Below are 25,516 nucleotides of genomic sequence, written 5' to 3'. Positions count from 1 at the left end.
TTTTAATACATTACACAGCGTCTAGCATGCAACTTGTGCATACGCAGCATCATGTTGAAAAGGGAAACTGTGAATAATTCACTATACATATTTCTCCACAAAATACTGTACGTAGGTCTCATCAGATGGAAACCATGCACAAATGAATTGGGAAAACAAACATTTGCTTCCCTGCTATGTTTCGCAGATACATGCATGTAGGTAATTTCTGGAACAAATCCCCGTAGTCTTTACTGTGAGTCAGTTTCGTGGGTTTCTTTGTTTAAGATTACATACATAGGAATCAGCAAACATGAATGTTACAATATTGAATAAAGAGAATTAAAAATAATCTTAAAAGAGCAAGCATGTCGTAATATACAACTTTAAAGATGCGAAAATACAATATATTCATTAAAAACATCCGGGCACCCTCTACTCCAACATCATACACAGCAGTTCAGTTTCTACCCTTGAGCAAACTAAATTTCTAGTTTTAAAATTTCTCTCTCTCTCTCTCTCTCTCTCTCTCTCTCTCTCTCTCTCCGTTAAAGCATATGCAACGAGATAAAATGGCGCTGTTCACATAATTACAATTGTAAAACAACAACAATAATGACGGAGTTGTTGATAATAATAATAATAATAATAATAACAATAATAAAAGAAAGAAAAAATATATGAACAGTAATATTTCCGAAAGACTTGACCTTTAATATGTCACTCCACATGGTATGGATTATGATTATTGCCAGAATACAGGTGAACGATCCTTAACCACACCTCGTTCCTGAAAAGAGTTTCTTCTCCACACATCCTTCCCACCCCACAATTAAAAACTGACAGACATATATTCCATCTACATCAATTGAAGAAGGCGATTATATTTAGCAATATTTTATTCATGACGATGAATATATGACGAATTTATCGGAACCTGGATGCGACACCGTGGGGGGGGGGACTGGAGTTAGAGATTACCGTTTGGAGGGGGTGGGTGAAAAGTTCATAGTTGCATATGATTACCTATGGCAATACGACCTTTGCTCACCCCCCTTCTACCATTGTAGCATGAACTCATTTTTACTGGGGGATGGTGATCATGTCTAGTGTGATGTTTCAAAATCAATAGCAGATGACAACGACAGTTTTGGATCCATTATATATTCCACCGTATAAGGAACGCGTGTCCGTCAAGGGTCACAGGTAATGCGGACTCGACTCTGCAACATGAACTCCATCTACACATATTAAGGGTCGCGGTGTACATTGTGTTTCTTACGAACGAGTAGAAAAAGGTGCAAGTTATTTTATTATTATTATTATTATTAGTAGTAGTAGTAGTAGTAGTAGTAGTAGTGGATTCTATAGTGATTAAATTCAATTCAACTCAGGCAAGTTGTAGACAATTGACGTATTCATATTGGTGGGAATACTATTTATGGCAGCTTGATGTAGAACATCATAACAAAACTAGTAACAAATGTGTCATAAAATCAAGACAGTCAACTATGTACTCAAGTTAATTTCCGCATCTCGAGGCTCTGGAAATATTTTAGTAATTTTCTAATAAAACCATCTTTTACACTGCCTTGTAGACCATGCAAGCATTGCAGTTAGTATAAATGATAGATTAGGTTCACGGCTCCCTTTACAAAAGGATTTAGTAGAACTTTCTGAACCAATTAGAATAAGCGATGTTGATTTCCGACGAATTTGACATCCAATATAAGCATTATGCAGTGAAAGTTCCTTACCTTTCGATCGAATTATCTCTCCCTTCAGTTATCCAATTGCTGTTTCTTCTTGTCTCGTAACAAGCTTTGTGCTACTACTCCGAACTAACTGGTCACTGCCCACTTTATTTACACTCAGGAAGGCTGGAAGATATTGCTAAAACTATTACACTTCAGTCACAGGCAAACAAGAGGCGACCTGAGTCACTAGTTTGATGGAAGAGTTAAACGTTTGCACTGTATTGCGTGTTACAGTTACCAACATGTAATTAGTTATCAAATCAACATGTACGTCGTATGCCGTCGCCGTTAGACATTTCATTTCTCCTTGGGGCAATTTGATGAATTGATGAATGGCCTTAATGACAATCGATTAAACGTTGCTTATAAGGACAATATATGAATATATATATATATATATATATATATATATATATATATATATATATATATATATATATATATATATATATATATATATATATATATATATATATATATATATAGTTTCGTGTTTAGGCTCTTACAAAACGTAACAAGAAAAAAGTGAAAACAGAAAGCTTTATATGATTTAACAAACAATTTATTTCCCTAGAAAACAAGTTAAAAATGAGAAAATTAACTTATGATTTTACGAATCAAATCCAAATATAATCCAATAATTTAACAATAGAAGTCCTAGTAATAAAAAGCCCTAATGAAACTGAGTTCGAATCTCGATGAAATCCAAAATAGAAGTCGATGACGTATGCTGTGGTCAGCGTCGTACTGATGTGTAAACAGTTCTTTGTTGAATCACAGAAAATAGTAATGCAGTGCTTGATTTCTGTGTAAATTTTGATAACTTTCCTTGTCCAAGAATTAATTTAGAGCACTAGTATTTCCAGGGAAAAGAATCACTTTTCTTTATAAAAAAAATAATTGGCCTGAAAACTGGTCAGAAAACAAAACACTTTAATTCTTCAAGTGTTAAGGCACTAATCACCATTCTTTCTCAAAACATCAATAATAAATGTAGCTACAACGCAAAACAGATGCCCGGATGTGGGTCGATCCTCTGGAAAAACCTAACTGATACATGTTATTTTTCCAAGTATTTATATATTTTTATATATATTTATTTTTCCAAGTATGGCCTCGAATTCACTTTATGAATCTTACTCTGAGAAAGAATTTTTTTATAAAAGTTATTCACTTCAACTCTTACTGGTTCTAAATGAAGGTCAGTAACTAGGTCAGCATTACATACAGAATATATATTATTAGTTGTTTACTACTGAATAAAATTTCTGGACAACGTGAAATCCAGTAAATAAAATTACATTATAACATGAAATGGAATATTAAAAAAATTAAAACTAACAAAGAAACAATTAAATTAAATCATATCTCCAGAAATTCTGTACACATTGTTACAAATGATATATAAAGAAATTCTGTACACATTGTTGCAAAGAATATACGAAGAAATTCTGTATATATTCTTACAAAGAAAACTTGTATTTTTATAACTCTAAACAATTTCCAATATGTGCAAAATTTGCATATATAATTATACATTTCAATCTGTCATAAAATTTCTTACATTTGTGGTTTAAGAATGCATTAAAAAAGAGGAAAAGAAATAACTCACAAAAATGAACGGTAGGACCCGTACAAATACCAAAGCGAGGCTTCTTAGCCTTGCTGCACAATACCGATGGGATCGTTAAGTCACTTTCAAACCGAAAGAAAGAAACAAATAAAAAATGAGGAATGTTAGGCTAGAGTTGGCATGTCCACCTTCCTACTTTTAATACGAAAGTGCGCATGACATTGCTTTGTGTTTCAAGATTACTTGCTGTCATTACGGCAGATGTATCTGTGAGGGGGAGAATTTCTGTCGATATGAAGAACACATTCGTTTGACACCAGAGAATAATTAATTTGATTTATGGAGACAGGTGCTTGTTAAATCGCTATAGTGCACGAATTTCTAAATGTCTGATCAGGGATGGTAGGAGGCTAATTACATTTTTGTTCATATAGTAGCCAGAAAGACTATGAGGGACACGGTTAAATTTCGATTTCATAGTGGAACTGTCAAAAATTGAAAATTTCCATAAACCGTTTGTCGCAACGTAGAAGGTCAAATAGACCCCAGATTTGGCGCCTATTTATAAAAGGCGGTAAATATATTTAATCCTGATTGGTTATGCTAAATAAGGGGCGTGTTTCCCACACTAAATTTCCTAGTCTAAATATCGCCACATCGAAAAAATCTAATTAGTCTAAGCTTTGGTGCAAGAGTAAACATACATGGACACCGAGAGGAATTTGAAAGAAATTCTCTCTCGTAAAACACTTGTCCAAGGGAGCAGAGGATTGAAAGTTCAACGGCCACAATTTGGCTGTAGGAGCGAGAAAAAAACACAAAGGGTAAAAAGCTCCTCTGACGTATCATCAGATGTACCTACCGACTGACGCAATCAAGTAGCTGTGTATCTACATGCCTACATATTCACACAAAGAAAGATGACCGAAGGGATGCGAAGCAGTAGGAAGGTTAGATAGAAGAAAGAAAAAGGAAGGAAAGAAATGGCGAAACGACAGAACAGCTACAGCGAAATTGGAGGGAACCAGAGCTAAGCAGGTTATGCAATAGTATAAGGCAACGACTTCGATTGTTCACTCGATCGTGTGATGCCTAATTCTATCAGTAAAACAGATCGACAATTTTTACAAATATATTTGTGTTTTGAAATTCGGTGAAAGATTTATTCCAAAGAAGTGTATCTTCCTAATGTATTGTATTATCTCCAGTGTTTATGTAATTCATTAAATTTTGATTATTTTATCGTACAGGGGCTCGTGTTATTCTGTTCTATGTATCTGCCCAGATCTATATTTAGTCCACCTATAAGTTTACTCAATCCGGGGAATAACACTGAGGGCGATCATCTCCTAGATAACGAGAACAGAATAAAGCGGACACCTTGAAAGAAGGTATAATCCGCCAATCAACCCACACGCGTTGCAAGTGAGGGGCGTACCTTTACAGTAAATAACATAACAAAAATTATAACGGTATCAACACAAAGTTATGAACAGTACTGACTTTCAGGTTTATCAAATAGATATTATCACAGCACAAATTCCCAAACGCTACCAGCTGTCTAAAATCAAAATAGTTGAGCGGGAGTTTAGAACTTTGCCTTTCCTCATTTTTATTAAAAAGCGTACCAACGTTACTACTTGGTGATATCTATGTAAGGGCAACAATCGAACCTCCTATACATTCAAAAATTCTGGGGAAAAAAGCGTTCCGGAAAAGAAAAGAAAAAAAAAACAGTTCCCGTATCGCCAATAATGTGAGCCGGTTCGACACGTGCGTAATCCAATTTGCCTTCATGATGGCCTATCGTGTATGTGTTCATTGTATGTATGTATGTATGTATGTATGTATGTATGTATGTATGTATGTATGTATGTATGTATGTGTGTATGTATGTATGTATGTATGTGTGTGTGTGTGTAGGTAGGTAGGTACTACAGATGATAAAAACGTTTTTTCTTTTTTTATTTTACCTCGAAAAACGCCTTTTTTTCACGTTTTTTATTTTTTTGCGTTTTTTATATTTGGTACTTCCATTTTCTTTTATCATCGGCCATACAGGCGGTCCTCTGTCATACCCTAGATAACAAATATCGATCAATAATGAATGTATGATGCTAGCCTATGATACTTTACGTAAACATGCTACAACATAGTGCTGATATCTGGTAGTGTAGGCCAGGCGTGTATACATTGGAAGATGACGCTGTGTTTAACCTTTTGCAGTCCCTTTTTTGGAACGTTTCGCATGCTATAAAGTCCAATTTTTGTAGTTTTTTGAGTATTTTCTAGTCATCAGATTAGGATAAATATCTTTCACAAAATAGCATTTATAGACTGAAATTGACTGTAAGCTATGCCTAAACAATTTTCATATACTTTAAATGTCTAGTTGACTACGAAAACATCTTTTAGAAACTTTTCAGTCGATATTCCACATAATAGTCGTAGTGTTTCGTGGGAAAATGTTTTTCCCACTGCTACAGCTCCGTGCGTAGGCCGAGCTGCCTGGGCTACAGAAAGATACTGGCTCGTGCTGAAGCCTTACATACACAACTAACGGACCAGTAGCGGTTAAGATGTCTGATAGTAAATTACGAAATTAAAATAAATACCTCTTGTGTATAGCCGTTAAAATGCCGAAAGAAAAATGTGAAGAATGGAAACATGTTTAGTACTAGATGAAAAATATAACGTCACTTTGAGCAAAGTTAGTTGCATTTACTGTAATAAAGAATTGTTGTACGTATAAGAGGTCACCTACTTGGAGATCCAAAGTGTGGCATCAGGAAATGTTCAAAAGTTCCATGTGAAGTGCAGCAGGCCTTACAGAAGCAGCAGTCAGTGAGACTAGAAGCGGAAGCGAAAAAATGGAAACTCGACGCACTGGATAAAGCCACAAAAGCCGCTAGTAGTGAGGCGAGTGAGAAGCAAATGTCGTTACCCTCTATGTTCGCGAGTGCTACGAAAAAGGATGCAGACAAAGCTGTCGCTCGTTTGTTTTATACCAGCGGCATACCTTTCGCTATTGCCAACAGTACTTATTTTAAGGCTGCAATAGCTGCCGTGGCAAAATGTGGTCCTCACTATAAAGCACCAAGCAGAATCAAAATTTCAACTGAAATGCTAGCTGAGGAAGTATATCAAGTGGAACAATCTATGGCCTCTTTTAAGGAAGAGGCCGTCAAGCACGGAGTTAAGCTTATGTCTGATGGTTGGACAAATGTGCAGAACAAGCCCATTGTTAACTTTCTTGCAGCTACTGGTGAAGTCTGTATTTTTCTCAATGCTTTGGATACTTCCGGCGAAATCCAAGATGGATCGTTTATTGCTGTTGAGATACCAAAGTGCATTGTATCTTATGGCATGGAAAGTGTTGTACAAGTTATTACGGACAGTGCATCAAATTGTGTTGCAGCTCTGACGATGTTACAGCAGCAATATCCTAATATAGTTTTCTCGCCATGCACGACTCACTGTCTGGATCTTTTACTTGAAGACATAGGGAAGCTGCCATGGATAGATAGTGTAATTACTGATTCTAAAGATATCGTTAAATTCATCACGAATCACCAGTATTCCCAGGCATGTTTTCGCAATCATTCTCATCTAGGGCTTCTAAAGCCCGGCGAAACGAGATTTGCTACTCACTTTATTATGCTCCATCGCTTGAGTACAGTTAAGGATGCTCTGCAGGAAACTGTGATAAGTCGCGAGTACAAAAAATGGCTAAATGATACAGTTTATAAAGAGAAAGGCGAGGCAGTCACAAGCCTGATTTTGAATGGAACGTTTTGGAGCTCGGTGGAAACAATAACTAAAGTGTGTGAGCCGATTGTTGAGCTACTGCGACTGGCTGACGGAGAAGTACCTTGTACAGGAAAAGTATATTGGAAAATGTTCCAAATCGATCAGTCTGTGGAAGCTGCTGATTTAGCACCAGCAAGAAAAAAAACAAATTCGCCAGTTCGTTATGGACAGATGGAAAATGTTGCATACAGATCTACATGCAGCCGGCTTTGTGCTCGATCCTGAGTATTCTCATTTCTTGCAACATCAAAACGAAGAAGTCGTCTCAGGCTTTCACGCGATGATAGAAAGAATATACCGTGACGACGTTCAGTCGCAGGTGAAAGCCGTGCCACAGCACGCCGTGTATCGTGCAGGACAAGGATTATTTGTTCGACCGATGGCGGTTGCAGCTGCTAAAGAAATGCCAGCATACAGGTGGTGGATGTCATTCGGAGCTCACGTTCCGGAGCTGCAACAAGTTGCGGTTAGGGTCTTAGCACAGGTGACGTCCGCCTCCGCCTGCGAGAGAAACTGGTCAACATTTGACTTCATTCACACGAAAAAGCGAAACCGTATGCAGTACAAGAGAGTGCGAGATTTAGTGTTTGTGCATGCAAATCTCCGCCTAAAGGAAAAGCTGGACAATATAAATTATATGGAGGAAACCATAGAGTGGTCAGATCAGTCAGATGGTGATAACGACATTGAGTGAAAAAAAAAATCAATGTTATCTGGACTACGGTTTAAAACTTTTGACATTTTTTCATATTTGTATCACTGAAACTTTAAAACTGGTATGTAGCGTGTAAATAAGTAAAATATTGATTTTTGTGTTGCCTGAAAAACTACTGGAACGTTTTTTATCGTTTTTTATTTATTGAGGAAAAAATGCCTTTTTTTACATTTTTTATTTTAATTTTAACGTTTTTAACATCTATGGTAGGTAGGTAGGTAGGTAGGTTTGTTTGTTTGCGTGTATGTATGTATGTATGTATGCATGCATGCATGTATGTATGTGTGTACGTATTTGTCACGGGGTTCATTTCATATTCAGGGGGAAAACATTTCATCTACTACACTGGTCAACAGTGAAATCATTACTGACTTGAAAAGGCCCTAATCTGTAGTATTTTGGTGTGCCGAACACGAATATAACCGTGAAAAATTTGTATTGGTTCTCGTTTTGAAGATATTCATATACCTCATTTTTTATGTTTCACTGTGTAAATTTCTCCAGTAGGACTGCAGCAACATCCGGAATAATGATGTAACATTGCATAATACCATCATGCTCACATCATCCACAGTTGATTGCATCATTTTCTGATGCAATGCAATACTAATGCCATGCGGCTGCTGAAGTAAGTTGACGTCAGCAGTGTACTATACATGTGTAGGCCTATTATACTAATGCCAGGCGGCTGCTGAAGCTGACGTAAGCAGTGTACTATATAAAGCCCAATCAGATAGGTTCAGCATTTAAAATATTTTAGACGTTGTGCGAGACAGTTCAAGCTACTGTTACATAAAACTTATTATTTTATCCATTTACGTACAATAAAGAACAGTAATGCCTCGAAAGTGTGTTAATACCGCGGACAATTTTTGCTATATTTGTGGGGAAGTGACATTTGCCAACCAGAAGAAAAGTATCAATTCTCAAGTGAAGAAGGCATATCATCTTTACTTCGGATGCAAGGTTGGTGACCAAGACAAGCCTTGGGCTCCGCATATATGCTGTGCTACATGTACAACACAGCTTTCACAGTGGTTGAATTGCAAAAGGTCATCAATGCCGTTTGCAGTCCCAATGGTGTGGAGAGAGCCAAGCAACCACCTAAATGACTGTTACTTCTGCTTGGTTCCTCCTCTTTCCGGCGGAATAACGAAGCGAAAGAAGTCGAGAATAGTCTACCCAAACATTCTGTCTGCATTGAGACCAGTTCCACATGGTGAGGGACTTCCTATTCCAGAACCTCCAGCAGAATATTCTCTTGATTCATCTGACGAAGACAAAGGTGAGTCGACCTGTTCTTCTCCTGGTCCATCAGCATGCAGTGATCCAGATTTTCACTGTGTTGCATCATCAACCCCACACAGAATAACACAGGAAGAACTAAATGACCTGATTCGTGATTTGGACTTATCAAAGAACAAGGCAGAATTGCTAGGATCAAGACTCCAACAATGGAATCTTCTAGAAGAAGATGTCACAATTACTGCATATCGAAAGCGCCACCAGCAATTGGAGCCTTTCTTCAGAAAGGAAAGTAATCTGATATTCTGTTCCGATATTGAGGGCCTCATGAATGCTTTAAAAATCACTCATGACCCACAAGAATGGAGACTATTTGTGGACTCTTCGAAACTGAGTCTCAAGGCTGTGCTTTTGCACAATGGAAACATTCTTCCATCTATTCCAGTAGCGTATGCTGTCCACATGAAAGAGACATACGATAACTTAAGGCAGCTACTGAATTCCATTGAGTATAACAAGTACAGCTGGCACCTCTGTGGTGATTTGAAGGTAGTTGCCCTTTTAATGGGACTGCAGCAAGGATATACAAAATACATGTGTTTCTTATGCGAGTGGGATAGCCGAGCAAGGGAAATGCACTACATGAGGAAGGAATGGACTCACAGGCAGAATGTAGCCATTGGAGAGAAGAATATCCAACACCCAGCTCTGGTTGAGGCTCAGAAAATCTTGCTACCACCCCTTCACATCAAACTAGGTTTGATGAAGAACTTCGTGAAAGCCATTGACCGGACTTTGCCAGCATTCCGATACCTGCATGAAAAATTCCCTCGACTCAGCGAAGCAAAGATTAAAGAGGGAGTTTTTGTGGGTCCTCAGATTCGAGAGCTTTTCAAAGATGACCGGTTCAACAACTTGCTGGAAGGTGACGCGAAACAAGCATGGAATGCTTTTCGCCTAGTTTCTACAAACTTCCTCGGAAATGTTAGGGCAGAAAACTATAAGGAACTAGTAGAAGACATGTTGATGAAGTATAAGAAACTTGGCTGCAATATGTCTCTAAAGATTCACTTCCTTCATTCCCATTTGGATTTCTTTCCTAGCAACTGTGGTATTGTTAGTGATGAACACGGCGAACGTTTTCATCAAGATATCGCAACAATGGAACAAAGATACCAGGGAAAATGGTCCACTACAATGCTGGCTGACTACTGCTGGACACTCCTCAGAGATGCTCCGGAACAGCTGTACAAGAGACAGGCGAAGAAATCTAAGATGTAGTCAATGACTTGATTTTTTATAGGTAGGCTATTACAGTTGACCTTTTACTATTGGAATGCATTTCGTTATGTAAACATTAATTTCTTGCAGATTACAAAAAAACTAGAGCCAATTTTGCAATTTGACTGTCATATTCGTGTTCAGCACATAAAAATTGATAAGAATTGACTAATTTTATTTCAGTAACATGACTTTTGTAAAAATTTGTTGTCCAGTGATCGTTTGGATCCATAACACATATTTATAGTCAAAGGGAGAAAGAAACGAAGAAGCAAACCTGAAATGAAATCTTGAAAATGTTCTAGTCTAGAATAAGGAGAATTGCATACAAGCTACATATATCATAATAACGAGAATTGCATACAAGCTACATATATCATAACAACGAGAATTGCATACAAGCTACATATATCATAACAACGAGAATTGCATACAAGCTACATATATCATAATAACGAGAATTGCATACAAGCTACATATATCATCTAGTTTATCTTTTACCTTATTGGAATTTGTATGCAACACGATAATACACATTTGGTAACAAATACTCGTATATAAATTTGAAACTAGATTAGAATATTAACAAAATACATTTCATAAAAGGCTGTACATTATTCTGAAATAAATGAATTTCACAGAATACACGGGGATACATAAAAAGTAAAACATCACACTAACCTGCCAGATGGATTATAGTAGCAATCTATAAAAACGAATGCAGTAATCTTTTTCAAGGAGCAGGCCCTTCATTAAAAAAGCATGGGTGTATTGTGCATAAATTCAAAATATGAGCAACCCGTGCATATGGTCCACCTATCGAATTACCTTATGTATCAAAATGAAGTCGAACCATATTTTGATATCTGCTATGTGGTATACATGCTCATATGAGTGACAGTGAGAATTGTTTTTATTTAGAACTAATAATATGTATGTATGTGTGTCTTGGATTTTTAACGTTGCTCAAAACAATTTTCCAGTCATATCGCTACGATGTCTGCAGTTTGGCAGTTTCTGGTGATGTATAGAACTGCGGCATGATGCCGCAGACATGTAGCATGATGTTCCACCCAGCCAGATTATCCTGACACCCCGCCGACTTGTCCTAACACTAACTTCTTAATGCTGGACGCCAAGCGAGGCAGCTGTTAGTACCATTTTTTATAAGTCTTTGTTATGACTCGGCCGAGATTGGTACCCTCGACCCCACGCATCCGTGGCGGACGCTCAAACCACTTTGGCCACCGAAACGAATGTATGTATGTATGTATGTATGTATGTATGTATGTCACGAGGGTCGTTTGTTCATATATTCAGGGAAAAAATATATCATCTACTACCGTTATGGGTCCATGGCATATATCTATAGTCAAAGAGAGAAAGAACGAGGCAGACCTGAAATTACAAATCGAAAATGTTCTAGTCTTGAATAATGGAAATTGTATAAAAGCTACATATATTATCTAGGTTTGTTTTCCCTTACTGAAATTTATATACAAGCTGATAATAAATACTTGCTAACAAACATTCAGATGTGGATTTGAAATTAGATTAGAATATTAGCAAAGCACATTTCATAATTAAAAAGTCAAATGACTATACATTATTCTGAAATAGATGAATTTCACAAAATACAGTACTAATTGTAAAAAAAACATCATACTAATCTGCCAGGTGGGTTCAAGCAGCTATCTATAAAAACGAATGGATCATCTTTTTCAAGGAGCAGGTCCTTCATTATAAAAGCATGGGAGTATTGTGCATAAATTAAAACTATGAGCAACCCGTGCATATGGTCCATTTACTGAATTACCTTATATATTATAAACGAGTCAAACCACATTTCGATATCTGTTATGTGGTTGTTGTTGTTGTTGGTGTTGTTGTTGTTGTGGGGTTTAACGCCATTTTTCAGCACACGATAGGCTATGCATGGCGGCCAGTATTAATGGTGGAGGAAGAACCCGGGAAAAACCCCAGGAAGAACCACCGACCCACGAGAAGCTACTGGCAAGCTTTCTCACATACCCACACTGGACGAATCCTAGTGTTATGTAGTGGTATACATGCTCATATGAGTGACAGTGAGAATTGTTATTATTTAGAATTATTAATTATGTATGTATGTATGTATGTATGTATGTATGTATGTATGTATGTATGTATGTATGTAGAATTATTAATATGTATGTATGTATGTATGTATGTATGTATGTATGTGCATCAGTGAGCGGATGGATGGATGTATCTAGCTTTTCGTTGTTACTTAGGACCCTAATGCGACAATATTCTAAGAGGCATAATCAAGGATTTCTAGATCAGCTGTTGATGATGATGATGATGACGATGACGATGATGATGATAATGATTATTATTATTATTATTATTATTATTACCACGACGACGATGCTGCTGCTGCTGATAATGATGATGACGACGACGATAATGCTGACGAAGATAACCACGCGGAGAAAGAGAAAAACTATTTCCAGTTGTAATAAATAGCAGCAAGAACAACTAAGGGACAAATATATAATGCTAACAGGTACACGTCAACATTCATAATACCTTGCGTCATGATTTTTGACCGGCTGAATGAATGAATGAATGAATGAATGAATGAATTAATTTATTGGACATTTGATATTAATTAAACACGTTACAGCAGTTGCAAATGAAATTTTGAAACGTATGCGTGATTTATTGATTGCTTATTGACCTATCGGATGGTTGCAGATTGACCTATCGGTTGGTTTTGACCTCTTGGTTGGTTGCAGATTGACCTATCGGTTGGTTGCAGATTGACCAATCGGTTGGTTTTGACCTCTTGGTTGGTTGCAGATTGACCTATCGGTTGGTTGCAGATTGACCAATCGGTTGGTTTTGACCTCTTGGTTGGTTGCAGATTGACCCGATCGGTTGGTTGCAGATTGACCGATCGGTTGGTTGCAGATTGACCGATCGATTGGTTGCAGATTTATGTATATGATGGCTAATTCCTTATCAATAACCCTTGACAATCTTATTATCTTATTTGAGATTGATTGGGTCAATAACTTACAGTCCGAAAATTTACTGTTTTAGTTACTAGTGTATTCCTACAATGCTTGTATATTGCTTTGTGTAACCTGTCGACCGTGGACATTTTAAATGAGCCAAAACATTAAGAACTATTTTTGGCACTTTTATTTAATGACTTTATTTAACTATTATTACGCTTCTTTTCCACTTGAACTTGTTGACGTTCGATGTGAAACATTGCTAAACTCAGTAAATAAAACGGAAAGTTTGAAGAAGAAATATGTTTCGGTAAACCAAAATGGAAATAATTGAACCATTCAAGCACATCGTTGTTTTAAAAGTAAATGAATCATCTGACAGTCACAAAGTAAAAGCAGCCAACTTGGTTATTGTTATTATTATTATTATGGGGTTTAACGCCATTTTTCAGCATACAATAGGCTATGCATGGCGGCCAGTATTAATGGTGGAGGAAGAACCCGGGAAAACCCCGGGAAGAACCACCGACCCACGAGAACCTACTGGCAAGCTTTCTCACATACCCACATTGACTGAATCCTAGACTCGAACCCACGCAGAAAGAGGTGAGATGCCAGTGATCCGTAACGGAGAGCGCTTTAGACCACTCGGCCATTCGGGGCCCCCAGCCAACTTGGGAGAGATCGCTTAAAATATAAAAATATAAAACAACCCATAAGCTACCTAACACGATAAAATAGAAGAAAACAAATCATTTTAGGCAAATGCAATGATTTATCTGCTTAATAGACTTTCTCGGTATAAATTGTCAATATATCATGTATGTCTTGATCACTTAGATCATTTAACTGTAGCTTGTGTGCAGTCTACACGGGATAAACGATGGTGCACTAGATCAATTAAATTAGTCATTGAATTGCAGCTTGTGTGCAGTGTATACTGGGATGAACTCTGATACGCTAGTAGTATATGGGGATACCCTAGGGACAATGGGAATTAGCATTACAGACCCCCCCCCCCCCGGGACAATCTGGGGACTATGGAAATTTAACATGGAAAAAAATCGTGGGACAATCTGGGGACAAGGGGAATTAGCATTACATGGGAATAGAGTTTGGGACTGTCTAGGGACAAGGGGAAATTGAACATGGGGGGAATAAAGTGTGGGTCTGTCTAGGGACAAAGGGAATTGAACATGGGAATAGAGTTTGGGTTTGTCTAGGGAATAGGGGAATTGAACAGGGGAATAGATCGTGGGACTGTCTAGGGACAATGGGAAATTGAACATGGGGAATAGATCGTGGGACTGTCTAGGGACAATGGGAAATTTAACATTACGGAAACCCCTGGGGGGATATAGCCTCAAGAGAATTTAACATATGGAAATTGAACATGGTGGGTCTGAATAGCGTCAAGGTGAATTGAACATGGTGGGACTGTCTAGGGACAATGATGGTAGAGGGTCAAACACAACAGAGACAGAAACATACATACACTAGTACAAGCGTGAGATTTATATATAAAGCATTACCAAGACCTGAAATCTTGCTGGGGTGTTCAAAAATTTGCATAATTGTAATGATGCTATAAATAGCTATAATCAAGGAAATGCTCAACGACAAAATGGATGTGACTAAAGTAACGCTAAAATGACGAAATTGTCCCAGAATTTAAAGGAAAATAAACATATCCCCGAAAATTAAGTTACAATGGTTTAGACTAAAATGGATAAAATTAGTAACTACTTACAATATCAACTTCTGTGACGATCGTGGATAAATACCTATGTATATATAATCAGCTGAAATTCCTATGAAATCCCACTATCTATTTATAGCTCCAACTTGTGGGTTATTCCTTTGGAAAATCCCACTATCTTTTTATAGCCTCAGCTTGAGTGACGTTCCTGTTTATGAATTCTAGTATATATGTATAGCTACAAAATGTGGAAATCCCCAAGTCGATATTTATAGTCTCAAAATTTCCAGCGTCAGTGACGTCACTGTACTGAACACTAGGGGATAAATGGCAACAGTGTTGCAAGTGGCTGACCTGAATACGCGCTACTGTAGGTAGGTAGGTAGAGTGTATCTGATAGGGATAAAGTGAGTTTTATAGGGACAAACAGAGACCAATACACACACACACACACACACACACACACAACATACGCGCGCAGACACACGCGCACACACACACACACACACACACACACACATACACACAGAGGGAAGAGGAAAAAACAAACTCCAAATATACTATCAACACAGAGGGGAGATAATACAAACCCCAAATAAACTATCCACACAAACGTACGCGAACGCATACAAACCCCAAATATACTATCCACACAAGGTCGCTAACGCATACAAACCCCAAATATACTATCCACACTCGGGAGGAAGAAAAAAAAAATAACCAAATATACGATCTACATAACGTACGCTAACACACACACACACACACACACACACACACACACACGCACACCACAGAGGGAAGAAGAAAACCATTATACACTATCCACACGGAGTGAAGAAATAACCCTTTATATATATATATATATATATATATATATATATATATATATATATATATATATATATATATATATATATATATATATATATATATATATATATACTATCAACAGAGAGTGAAGAAAATAACCCATTATATTCCATCAACACAGAGTGAAGAAGAAAAAGTTTTTTGAAAGCACCTAAGCCCTCACCTGCAATGACCAACTCTGCCAAACACCTACACCTACACCCCACCCCACCCCCACTCCCAACACTACAAAACCCATTTAACCCGTTATTTTATGGCATCAGTGTGTGCTTTAGGAAACATCAAGACACAAAATGATGGACGAATAGACTGACTATTGTTTACGGACTTGCATGCCTAAAGAGCGTGCGTGAAGGAAAACATCCTTCCATTTCAATTCTAACTAAAACATGATCCAGAGGGATAGAGAGAGGTGAAAGAGCACAATTTCATAAAGTGTGAGTAAAAACAAAACACGCCATCCTTATTATACAATGTCAAGACCAAGAGACACTTACGTTTTCTGTCTGGTCTATTCTCTTTTAGAAGGTAGTATGAAATTTCACATCAGGGCCAACGCATCGGCTCACATTGTCAATTTTTCCATTTCCATGTCTTTACTGGCACAAGTTCTTCATCATCTTCAATTTCTTCTTCTTCTTCTTCTTCTGAATCCCTCTTCTCTGTTTCGTCTTGTTTCTGTTTCTTCTCTTTTCTCGTAGGGCACTCTGAATTCCAGTGTCCTTTCTCCTGACAACGATATTAGGTATCTTGACTTTTGTCTCTCTTTCTTAGACGAAGCAGGTATTTTGGAGACAAATATCCATTTACCTTTGCAGATATAGCAAACTTCATTAGCACACACTTTTGTATGACTCTCATCAAATCAACGACCAAAAGAGTAAGTTTTGTTGCCACTTTCGCCTGTGAATTATGCTTTCGTATGACTTTTAGTAAATATTTGACCAGCAGGTCGATCTGTGCTGACTCTTCCATCTTCTTGATCGTTTGAGAGTGGGATGAATACTCTGACGCTAAGATACTCTCCTTATATACAGGGACCTGCTGCGTATGAAACCTAGTCAAATGTAATTTTGCAATAAGATGAAACGATTTCATTGAGGAAGTAAAAGGCAACGATGTACCGTATCGCCTCACACAAAACCTGAAGTGTTAGCTCACATCCGTGTCAGCGATTTCGAAGACGACATAACTGAGCTTTCATCAATGCTCTCCATTTATGCAACAAAACCACGAGTCCTGATTCACGCCAAAAGAAATTTCGTTCGGTCCATAAAAAATAGTATCACATCTGAGAAACGCGAAAACGAACTTCCAGAAAACTGAGAACGACGGCTTACACTACAACGTGAAATGTATGAGTTCAAGTAGTGCGTAAAACTTAGTCAAATTAAATTTTTATAGTCAAGACGAAACGATCTCTTTTCGAAGAAGAAAGCAGACACCAAGCAACAATGGCGATCTGTGTCACACAACACTTTTCAAAATGTATATGATCAGAGGTTTGTTCTAGCGATCTGCACGGTTAAATTAAATGTTGATGTATTTTGTAATAAGACGGACACAATTTCCATGGGATCACCCATGGAACCATTGTTCGTGCATTAGTTTAATTTTTTTAAATATTTTTTTTTATATAAATCGCCTATAGGATAGACCCAGTAAAGCATGGCCATTCTCCTCACTGTGTGAATAGCTACTCAAGTCAATTCGAAGTGAACGCGGTAAGAAAATAAGTATAGCCAATGAAATGGCTTACAACGGGTGATGCATTGTTTTGTTCTAGGACTGTGGCATAATAATCCCTATGTTCTTGCGTTGTTACCATTACAGTGCAGACAGACTGAAATGTGAACTTACAAGCCCTCTTTGTGTGTGTTGTACCATTTCTTCTTACCACATCAAAATACTGAGCGTCACAGTATTGGTTCGCGTTTTCAAGCTGACCATTTTTTTATATCTCACTTAAACATTTTAACATAAACACTCACACTCACATCGGTAGAGTCAGAACAGACGTGTTACAGTACTGAGGGGCATGTTATCTTTTTTTTTTCTTCAAACTAATAAATTTGGGGTTTGTATGAAGTAAAGAACCGAAAGTACAGTGAAACTCAAGGATGATGACCCAATCTGTCTGTCTATTGATGCGTGTATTTACTTAAGAAGAAATATGACCTCTAAAACACAAAGAGATACGGCAAGCATGATTAGAATGAACATAACGATGTTTTCCTTCACGCCCGTGTAATTTAGAGCTTCAAGCCTCTTTGAAGACAAACTTGGTCTCCTTTTGTAGGGCTTGAAATAATAAAAAAAACCTGAAAAAATCTTAAGCACTTTGCTATAGATAATTTGATCAACAGACTAAACAACATAAATACCGTTACAACACTAGAAAGCCTTAAATCTTCTATCAAAAAGAAATGCATGAAAAAATTAAAGATTAACGATAACTAACCAATGAAACCGAATTGAACAAAGGAAATGACATGTGAAGAAATGGCTCTCACTTTGGAAAGGTAGGCGAATGTACTCTGTCATGCACCATCAACTTGAAAAAAAATTATAAACAGAGAGAAACCTGAATTCAAAATTCAGTTGTTTTTTTTTATTTAAATTATTTCGTTTCTTTTTTTTTTTTTTTTTTGGAACAAATCTAAGCACTAATACAGAGTGGAAAAGGGAAAATGCACATACAAGCTTTGATATTTCTGAAAAAATGAGGGGATATTCCTAACGTTCATAACCACCTATGGACTTGGACTTGTCTGTGACTTATCCACAAAACAAGATGTACATATTTCTGGTCAAGCTGCAAGTGTGTGCGTGTTTTTGAAAATGGTAAAAATTGGATATACAATTTTCTCGTGACACTTATAAAGTGAAGAGTCTGTGCAAGTGTCAAAAGCCAAAGTCATATAAGTTTTGTATTTTGTACGGCTTGTAAAGATTTCCACTTTAGAAAATGTGAAGTATCACAAGTTATTATCACAAACAGAAGTGGAACATAGGGGCTTGCAAGAAAGAAAATAACCCAGACAGTTGGTGTCATCAAGAGTACTAGAGACGGTACCCGAACTTGCTTGCTTGCTTACTTGAATTAAAGTGATTTTCGCTCTAATGGAGCATATATCACTGGTTTAATAACGCACCGCGTGATTTTTAATTACTCCTGGGGAAGGAAAGAGAGCCTCATCCCCCAGGCTTTTATGTACTCACAGACTACTTTTAAATTTAGCCACTCAGGTGTAGGGCTAACTAGTCCTTAACAACCTGACTGAAAGGCTTTAAACATGAGTGGGAATAGTCTCACCACACACTCATTTTTCTGTCCGAGCGTGGTAAAGGAGGAAAAAGGTGCTCAAAAAGACAGCCATGGGTTTTAAATACTCAACAAAACGCTAGCCCGTACTTATTTCAAATCAAGTCGTGTCACCAAAAAAAAAAAACGACGTGTACGACACCAAAGGCATTGTCAAACGCAGAAACCGTAAAGTGAGCAAACGACCTGTCAAAGAAGTCAAAGTACGTTGGAAAGGATATCCTCCCAGTTTTGATTCTTGCATCGACGCTTCGCACTATAAAAAGAAGTGACCATCATGCCCTTTCACACAGATTCAGCTACTGCGATCACTCCTTCGCCCAATTCTTCTGTGCAAGATTTACAAACACAACCCTTGTGGGTGTGGTATGGAAAACGTGTGCCTAAAACGCAAATCGTCTTTTTCTGCCAAACCTTCGTGGTGTATTGTGTCATCGGTGCATCCATTACCAATTTGAGTTTGCAACAAGGAGACAAACACTTGTGGACCATTGTATTGAGCAGTTACATCGGTTACCTGCTTCCTAATCCCTCCCTGAAATTCTCCTCGAACGGGAACCACGGGAACCTAGTGTCCAGTGCCAGTGCCAGTCACCAGTCGAACAGCAACAACCACAACAACAACAACAACCCCATTTTGGGCGGAGACACTCCTCTAACTTCCAGTATCGCCTCGGAGAGCCACAAAACTCTGGAATTATGAACAATAACAACCAATTTTACTTAACCTTACCCAGTGACAGTTCCATGGAGGTGTTTCCCAACAACAAGTTGTGTTGTTACACGGTCAAATTACCTCAGGCCATCCAGTTAGATCAAGAAGCCCATTGGGAAGTGGCTTTAGTGGAAATCATTCACCCAACACAAATCAAAAACATCACCGAAAAGCAAAACACTTTCGAGGTGGAAATCCTGAATGCCCAATTGGAGGAAGAAATCAACAAAATCGGGTTTTTAGGGGACACAAGACCAGCCAGCAACCCAGCCTTCATTATCTACACCTTGAAAATTCCTTCAGGTTATTATTTTAGTGGTGAACATTTGGTGGACACTATTGCGGACAGGTTCAACTTAGCCTTTGGCAAAGCACTGAACAGAGCCAAAAAAAGTGTGAAGATTGAGTACCATAAAGTGGCTCATCGTCTCGTGATCAAATTTCAAGATACGGACACACTGTCCCTCAGGTTCAATGGTAGTTTGTTTGAAATTTTGGGTGGACATGCAGAAATGGCCGCAAACAATACGAGCCCCAAGATCAAAAGTAATATGGATTTTTACAGAGCTTTTGGAAACCCGGTAGAACTGAACCAAGGACTTAATTTGATCTTTGTGTATTCCGATGTGGTGGAGTACAACGTGGTGGGACACACCTCTGTTCCGTTACTGCGTGTCATTCCTTTTAAAGTGGATAGTACCACAAACAATGACCAGGAAGGTGCAAACACCTATCACGTACACCGTGAATTTGTACATCCTCACTATTTGCCCGTCAGCAAGTCGTATTTAGACACTGTCAACATTGCTATAAAAGGAGATCTGGGACAAAATATTCCATTCTCCAAAGGGAAAGTTACAGTGAAACTCCATTTTCGAAAACGGTTCTCTAACGAATTGCAAGTCAAGACAGCGAGGAGGGACATTTTCACCCTATAAAATCCGGCCAGATGCGTGTGGAATTTCAATTTGCAGAAAATCTACGCGCAGATAATACGGTGAACGTCATCCTGTATGCTGAATTGGACAATACGATATAAACCAACAGTTTGAGAGAAGTTATTCTAGACTATTAGAAGTCATGGAAGACTTTTATCAATGTTTGTATAGTAGGGATTCTTTGGACATGGAATGTGAAGATCCTGAGGAAGGAGAACCCCAAGACAAAGACGAAGAAGTCATCATGATGAAGTCTAGATGGCCAGAACAAGAATCACATTTAGTTTCCTGTTATGCTATAGTCTTGACAGAAAAAATTAAGGAATTGATCAAGAAAGATTGCTATGGATGTCATAACGATCATCCCAGTGAAATTCAACACGATAAATGCCTGATGCTGAGTCAAGAAGAAAAATTGGACGAATATCTGGACGAAGCTTGGAGTCTTATCGCGGAAGAAGACGTGTTACAACAGTGGTATAAAGGCTTGCGTGAACATTATTGTCCTCCATTAACAACTCAAGAGATCCATCGCATCGAAGCTCTGTTGGATCAGAGTTGGGAGACAAGGCGAAGAAACGGTTACTTGTCAGACATTTTCAAGCAAAAAAGTCAGAATCGAATTGATCACTTATCATTACCTGTGAAGAAGAAAAAAAAACAAAAAATGGATACCTGAGAACTTTATTACCTTTTGAACCACAGTTTGTACACTGCTTCTTGGAATCCTGTCGTCTGTGCTGAAGATGAACTCCCTCATTGCACACCTCAAAACCATCAAGCTTATGTGATCAACACGGACGACAGTCATCTCCCAGGAACCCACTGGGTAGCCGTCTACTTTCCTCAAGAAGGATGTGTGGAATATTTTGATTCCTATGGACTGCCCCCTTTGGAAGACGATATCATTGACTTTATGAGAAGAAATGCTCAGACCACACGATTCAATAATGTGAAATAACAAGGCACATATTCCTTGGTGTGTGGACAGTACTGTGTGTATTTTCTGCATCAATGCAGCCTGGGCTATTCTTTAGAACATTTAGTGACTCATTTTGATCCTCGTCATTCTTCTAGAAACGATGTGAAAGTACATCGATGGTTTTGTGACCAGTATGCTTATCTTTTGTCTCTAACTAGGAAACGTAGTGTCCATCAATGGCCTAATGACTTCGAACAGTGGAAATCACAATTTCATTCACAACGTTGTCAGCCCTGTTTAAAGTAGAGTGTGAATTGAAAAAAAATCTTTGGTATTTGAAAAAATGTTTGATGTTATAGTGTTGGATTATTGTTAAAAAAATTTTAGAGTTGTTTGTTAGTATGAATAAAAAAATGTTGTGTTTTGAAGAAAAAATGCCTTTGTGGTTTGTTTGGCTATAGGAATGTTGATTGATGCTCTTTGACTTCTCTCTATCCCTCCCATAACACTATTTGAACGTTCCGGCTAGAAAACCGTGTAGTAATGTTTTCCTTCACGTCCGCGCTTTGACTTTAAGAACCGGGGGAAGTTTCCAGTCTGCCCATCCATTGTTAACTCATCCTCCTACGAAGATGTGCTCCAAACTAGCTAAGCTAAACGAAGCCTACGTGAATTTGCATAGGGTCAGACACAGTCTGATACCGAAGCCAGAAGAGATAGAAAATGTGAGAATGCTAAAAGTCACTGAAGACCTGAAAGAAGAGCTCTTCAAGGAGGAATTCAAGAAGGAGAAAGAAGAATGGATGGAGAAATACCGACTTCATAAACAGCAGAGAGAGCAGCAACAGCAGCAGCATGAACCTGACAGAGGCTTTGTCAACAGTTGTATCGACACCAAATAGTTCTTCTTCTCTTTTCCGATGAAGCAGACCTTATCCTGTGAGAAAGCCTGTCGTCAGAGGAGGTCGCCATCTTATAACCTAAGCGACCGCCATAGCTTCAAGTTCAAAAAAAAAAAATTCAGGGCTACCCCATACTCTCGAAAAGAAATAACATTCCATTGCCTATGATATGTTAGTCAGTTAGAAGAAAAAATACAGGAGTGAGTCTATCAGCACATGATTTCTTTATCTTGGTTAGAAAGTGCGACTCTAAGTCCTTCGTTTCCGTCGCTTATCAAAATTTTAAAAATAGTAATGTTCTGTAAAAAAGTGAATGAGTGTTTCTTTTAGGTTTGTGCGTTTTTTTTTTTTTTTTGTTGGTGATAATATTGATAATGTAAGTTCGGGTACAACGAAATTAAAAGAATTAGGCCCAGAACTCGGTGTGGAGGGAAGAAATATACGCAACAGTAGCGGGAGCAAGAAATGCAGACCTAGCCAGTTAGCACTCCACCCACCTCGAGAACACAAATAACATCTAGTCAACATCCGACTATACCTAACAAACAACCTGCCCCTGAAAGAGTGGTGGCAAAAACAAAGGGCCAATTATGTTAGACAAACGGTATGACAAACTCAAATGTAATTATCGGAGGCACTACGTTCTTTTCTGGGGCCCCGAGTGGCCAAGTGGTCTAAAGCGCTCTCCGTTACGGATCACTGTCATCTCACCTTTGTCTGCGTGGGTTCGAGTCTCGGATTCGGCTAATGTGGGTATGTGAGAAAGCTTGCCAGTAGCTTCTCGTGGGTCGGTGGTTCTTTCCGGGGATTTCCCGGGTTCTTCCTCCACCATTAATACTGGCCGCCATGTATAGCCTATCGCGTGCTGAAAAATGGCGTTAAACCCTACAACAACAACAACGTTCTTTTCTCACTCCGATACTACAGGCAATCTCAGCTGAAAGAACAACCACAACAACAATAACAGCGACAGACACCATAGCAGCGGATTTGAAACTATCTACCTCAACTAAAGAATTAGTATCAGAACCAGAAGAGGAAATTGAGGCGGTTGAGGAGGAGGAGGGGGACGCTGACCCTCGTTGTGAAGTACACCGAAATGGGACTAGATCAAGCATTGTATGACGTCAACAAAGCAGGGTAGTTTATTAGAGCCATACAATACGTTGCCTACAAATCTCTAGACACCTTTAAACCAAAACCTTCTCAATGGGGATTAGGGTCAGAGTTCTTCCCCAATTCTACAGACAAACCTACACTGGATACCCCCTCAGTCAACTGGTAGAAGCCGCTGCTTACATTGCCGCCCATCATGGCTACGCATTTCCTGATATCAAGAATCATGAGACTAGGAGTGCGGGAAAGAACGTGAAAGCAAAAGAGAGACGTGTTACCTTCTAACAGAAAAAACAGCCTTTTTTAGGGCTCCAAAAGATTGCTTTTTATTAACTAGGGAACCATATTTGGCTTGGTATCCCTCCTTGACTAAACTATTCTCGAAACAAACTTGACCCATTGGAACACCGCAACAAACTTAACTTTTTAAACCTAACAGTGACCAAAAACTGGTATATGTCTCTTAAACATAATAATTTAAATAAGATCAGTATGGCTATTTTTATGTACACTAAGTACTAATATTAGATAGATATGTTAGGAAGTAGGAAATTTAACAGACTCGTTAGATTTGAACTAATTGCATAAGTGGTTAACACATTATTGGTACTTTTTACTGTCCATTAGCAAAAACGGGACTTGATTTGAAATAAGTACGGGCTAGCGTTTTGTTGAGTACTTAACACCCATGGCTGTCTTTTTGAGCACCTTTTTCCTCCTTTACCACGCTCGGACAGAAAAATGAGTGTGTGGTGAGACTATTCCCACTCATGTTTAAAGCCTTTCAGTCAGGTTGTTAAGGACTAGTTAGTCCTACACCTGAGTGGCTAAATTTAAAAGTAGTCTGTGAGTACATAAAAGCCTGGGGGATGAGGCTCTCTTTCCTTCCCCAGGAGTAATTAAAAATCACGCGGTGCGTTATTAAACAGTGATATATGCTCCATTAGAGCGAAAATCACTTTAATTCAAGTAAGCAAGCAAGCAAGTTCGGGTACCGTCTCTAGCACTCTTGATGACACCAACTGTCTGGGTTATTTTCTTTCTTGCAAGCCCCTATGTTCCACTTCTGTTTGTGATAATAACTTGTGATACTTCACATTTTCTAAAGTGGAAATCTTTACAAGCCGTACAAAATACAAAACTTATATGACTTTGGCTTTTGACACTTGCACAGACTCTTCACTTTATAAGTGTCACGAGAAAATTGTATATCCAATTTTTACCATTTTCAAAAACATGCACACACTTGCAGCTTGACCAGAAATATGTACATCTTGTTTTGTGGATAAGTCACAGACAAGTCCAAGTCCATAGGTGGTTATGAACGTTAGGAATATCCCCTCATTTTTTCAGAAATATCAAAGCTTGTATGTGCATTTTCCCTTTTCCACTCTATATTAGTGCTTAGATTTGTTCCAAAAAAAAAAAAAAAAAAAAGAAACGAAATAATTTAAATAAAAAAAAACAACTGAATTTTGAATTCAGGTTTCTCTCTGTTTATAATTTTTTTTCAAGTTGATGGTGCATGACAGAGTACATTCGCCTACCTTTCCAAAGTGAGAGCCATTTCTTCACATGTCATTTCCTTTGTTCAATTCGGTTTCATTGGTTAGTTATCGTTAATCTTTAATTTTTTCATGCATTTCTTTTTGATAGAAGATTTA

General features: G+C 38.1%; 2 protein-coding genes across 3 annotated transcripts in view; one reads left to right on the top strand and one right to left on the bottom strand.

The window, feature by feature from the left end:
* LOC149807117 (putative defense protein Hdd11-like) overlaps positions 1–6,222 on the bottom strand; it is a 39,154-nt gene extending 32,932 nt beyond the window's left edge. Inside the window, exons 1-2 of one of the 2 annotated variants that reach the window (XM_089962236.1) lie at positions 6,074–6,222; positions 1,737–1,859 (exon numbers count right to left, since the gene is read on the bottom strand). The gene's annotated coding sequence lies outside the window, so the exon portion shown is untranslated. Of the gene's footprint in view, positions 1–1,736; positions 1,970–6,073 lie in introns of those variants that run through there. The other variant, XM_089962227.1, reaches the window with a different exon arrangement.
* A 21-nt stretch (positions 6,223–6,243) lies between these two features.
* Positions 6,244–7,344, top strand: LOC149807116 (uncharacterized). The gene has a single exon (XM_089951293.1). It carries the CDS (start codon positions 6,244–6,246, stop codon positions 7,342–7,344), a length of 1,101 nt encoding a protein of 366 aa, XP_089807419.1.
* The last annotated feature ends 18,172 nt before the right edge of the window (positions 7,345–25,516 follow it).

This window comes from Sinohyriopsis cumingii, chromosome 1 (genome assembly GCF_028554795.1).
Source record: "Sinohyriopsis cumingii isolate HCF-2022 chromosome 1, ASM2855479v2, whole genome shotgun sequence".
NCBI classification, from domain to species: Eukaryota; Metazoa; Mollusca; class Bivalvia; order Unionida; family Unionidae; genus Sinohyriopsis; species Sinohyriopsis cumingii.
The sequence above is the reverse complement of the archived record's forward strand: the minus strand, read 5'-3'. Positions and strand labels throughout refer to the sequence as shown.

What these genes read in the sequence shown, in the direction of transcription:
- LOC149807116 (XM_089951293.1), top strand. Translation starts at nt 6,244, where the DNA reads ATGTCGTTACCCTCTATGTTCGCGAGTGCTACGAAAAAGGATGCAGAC.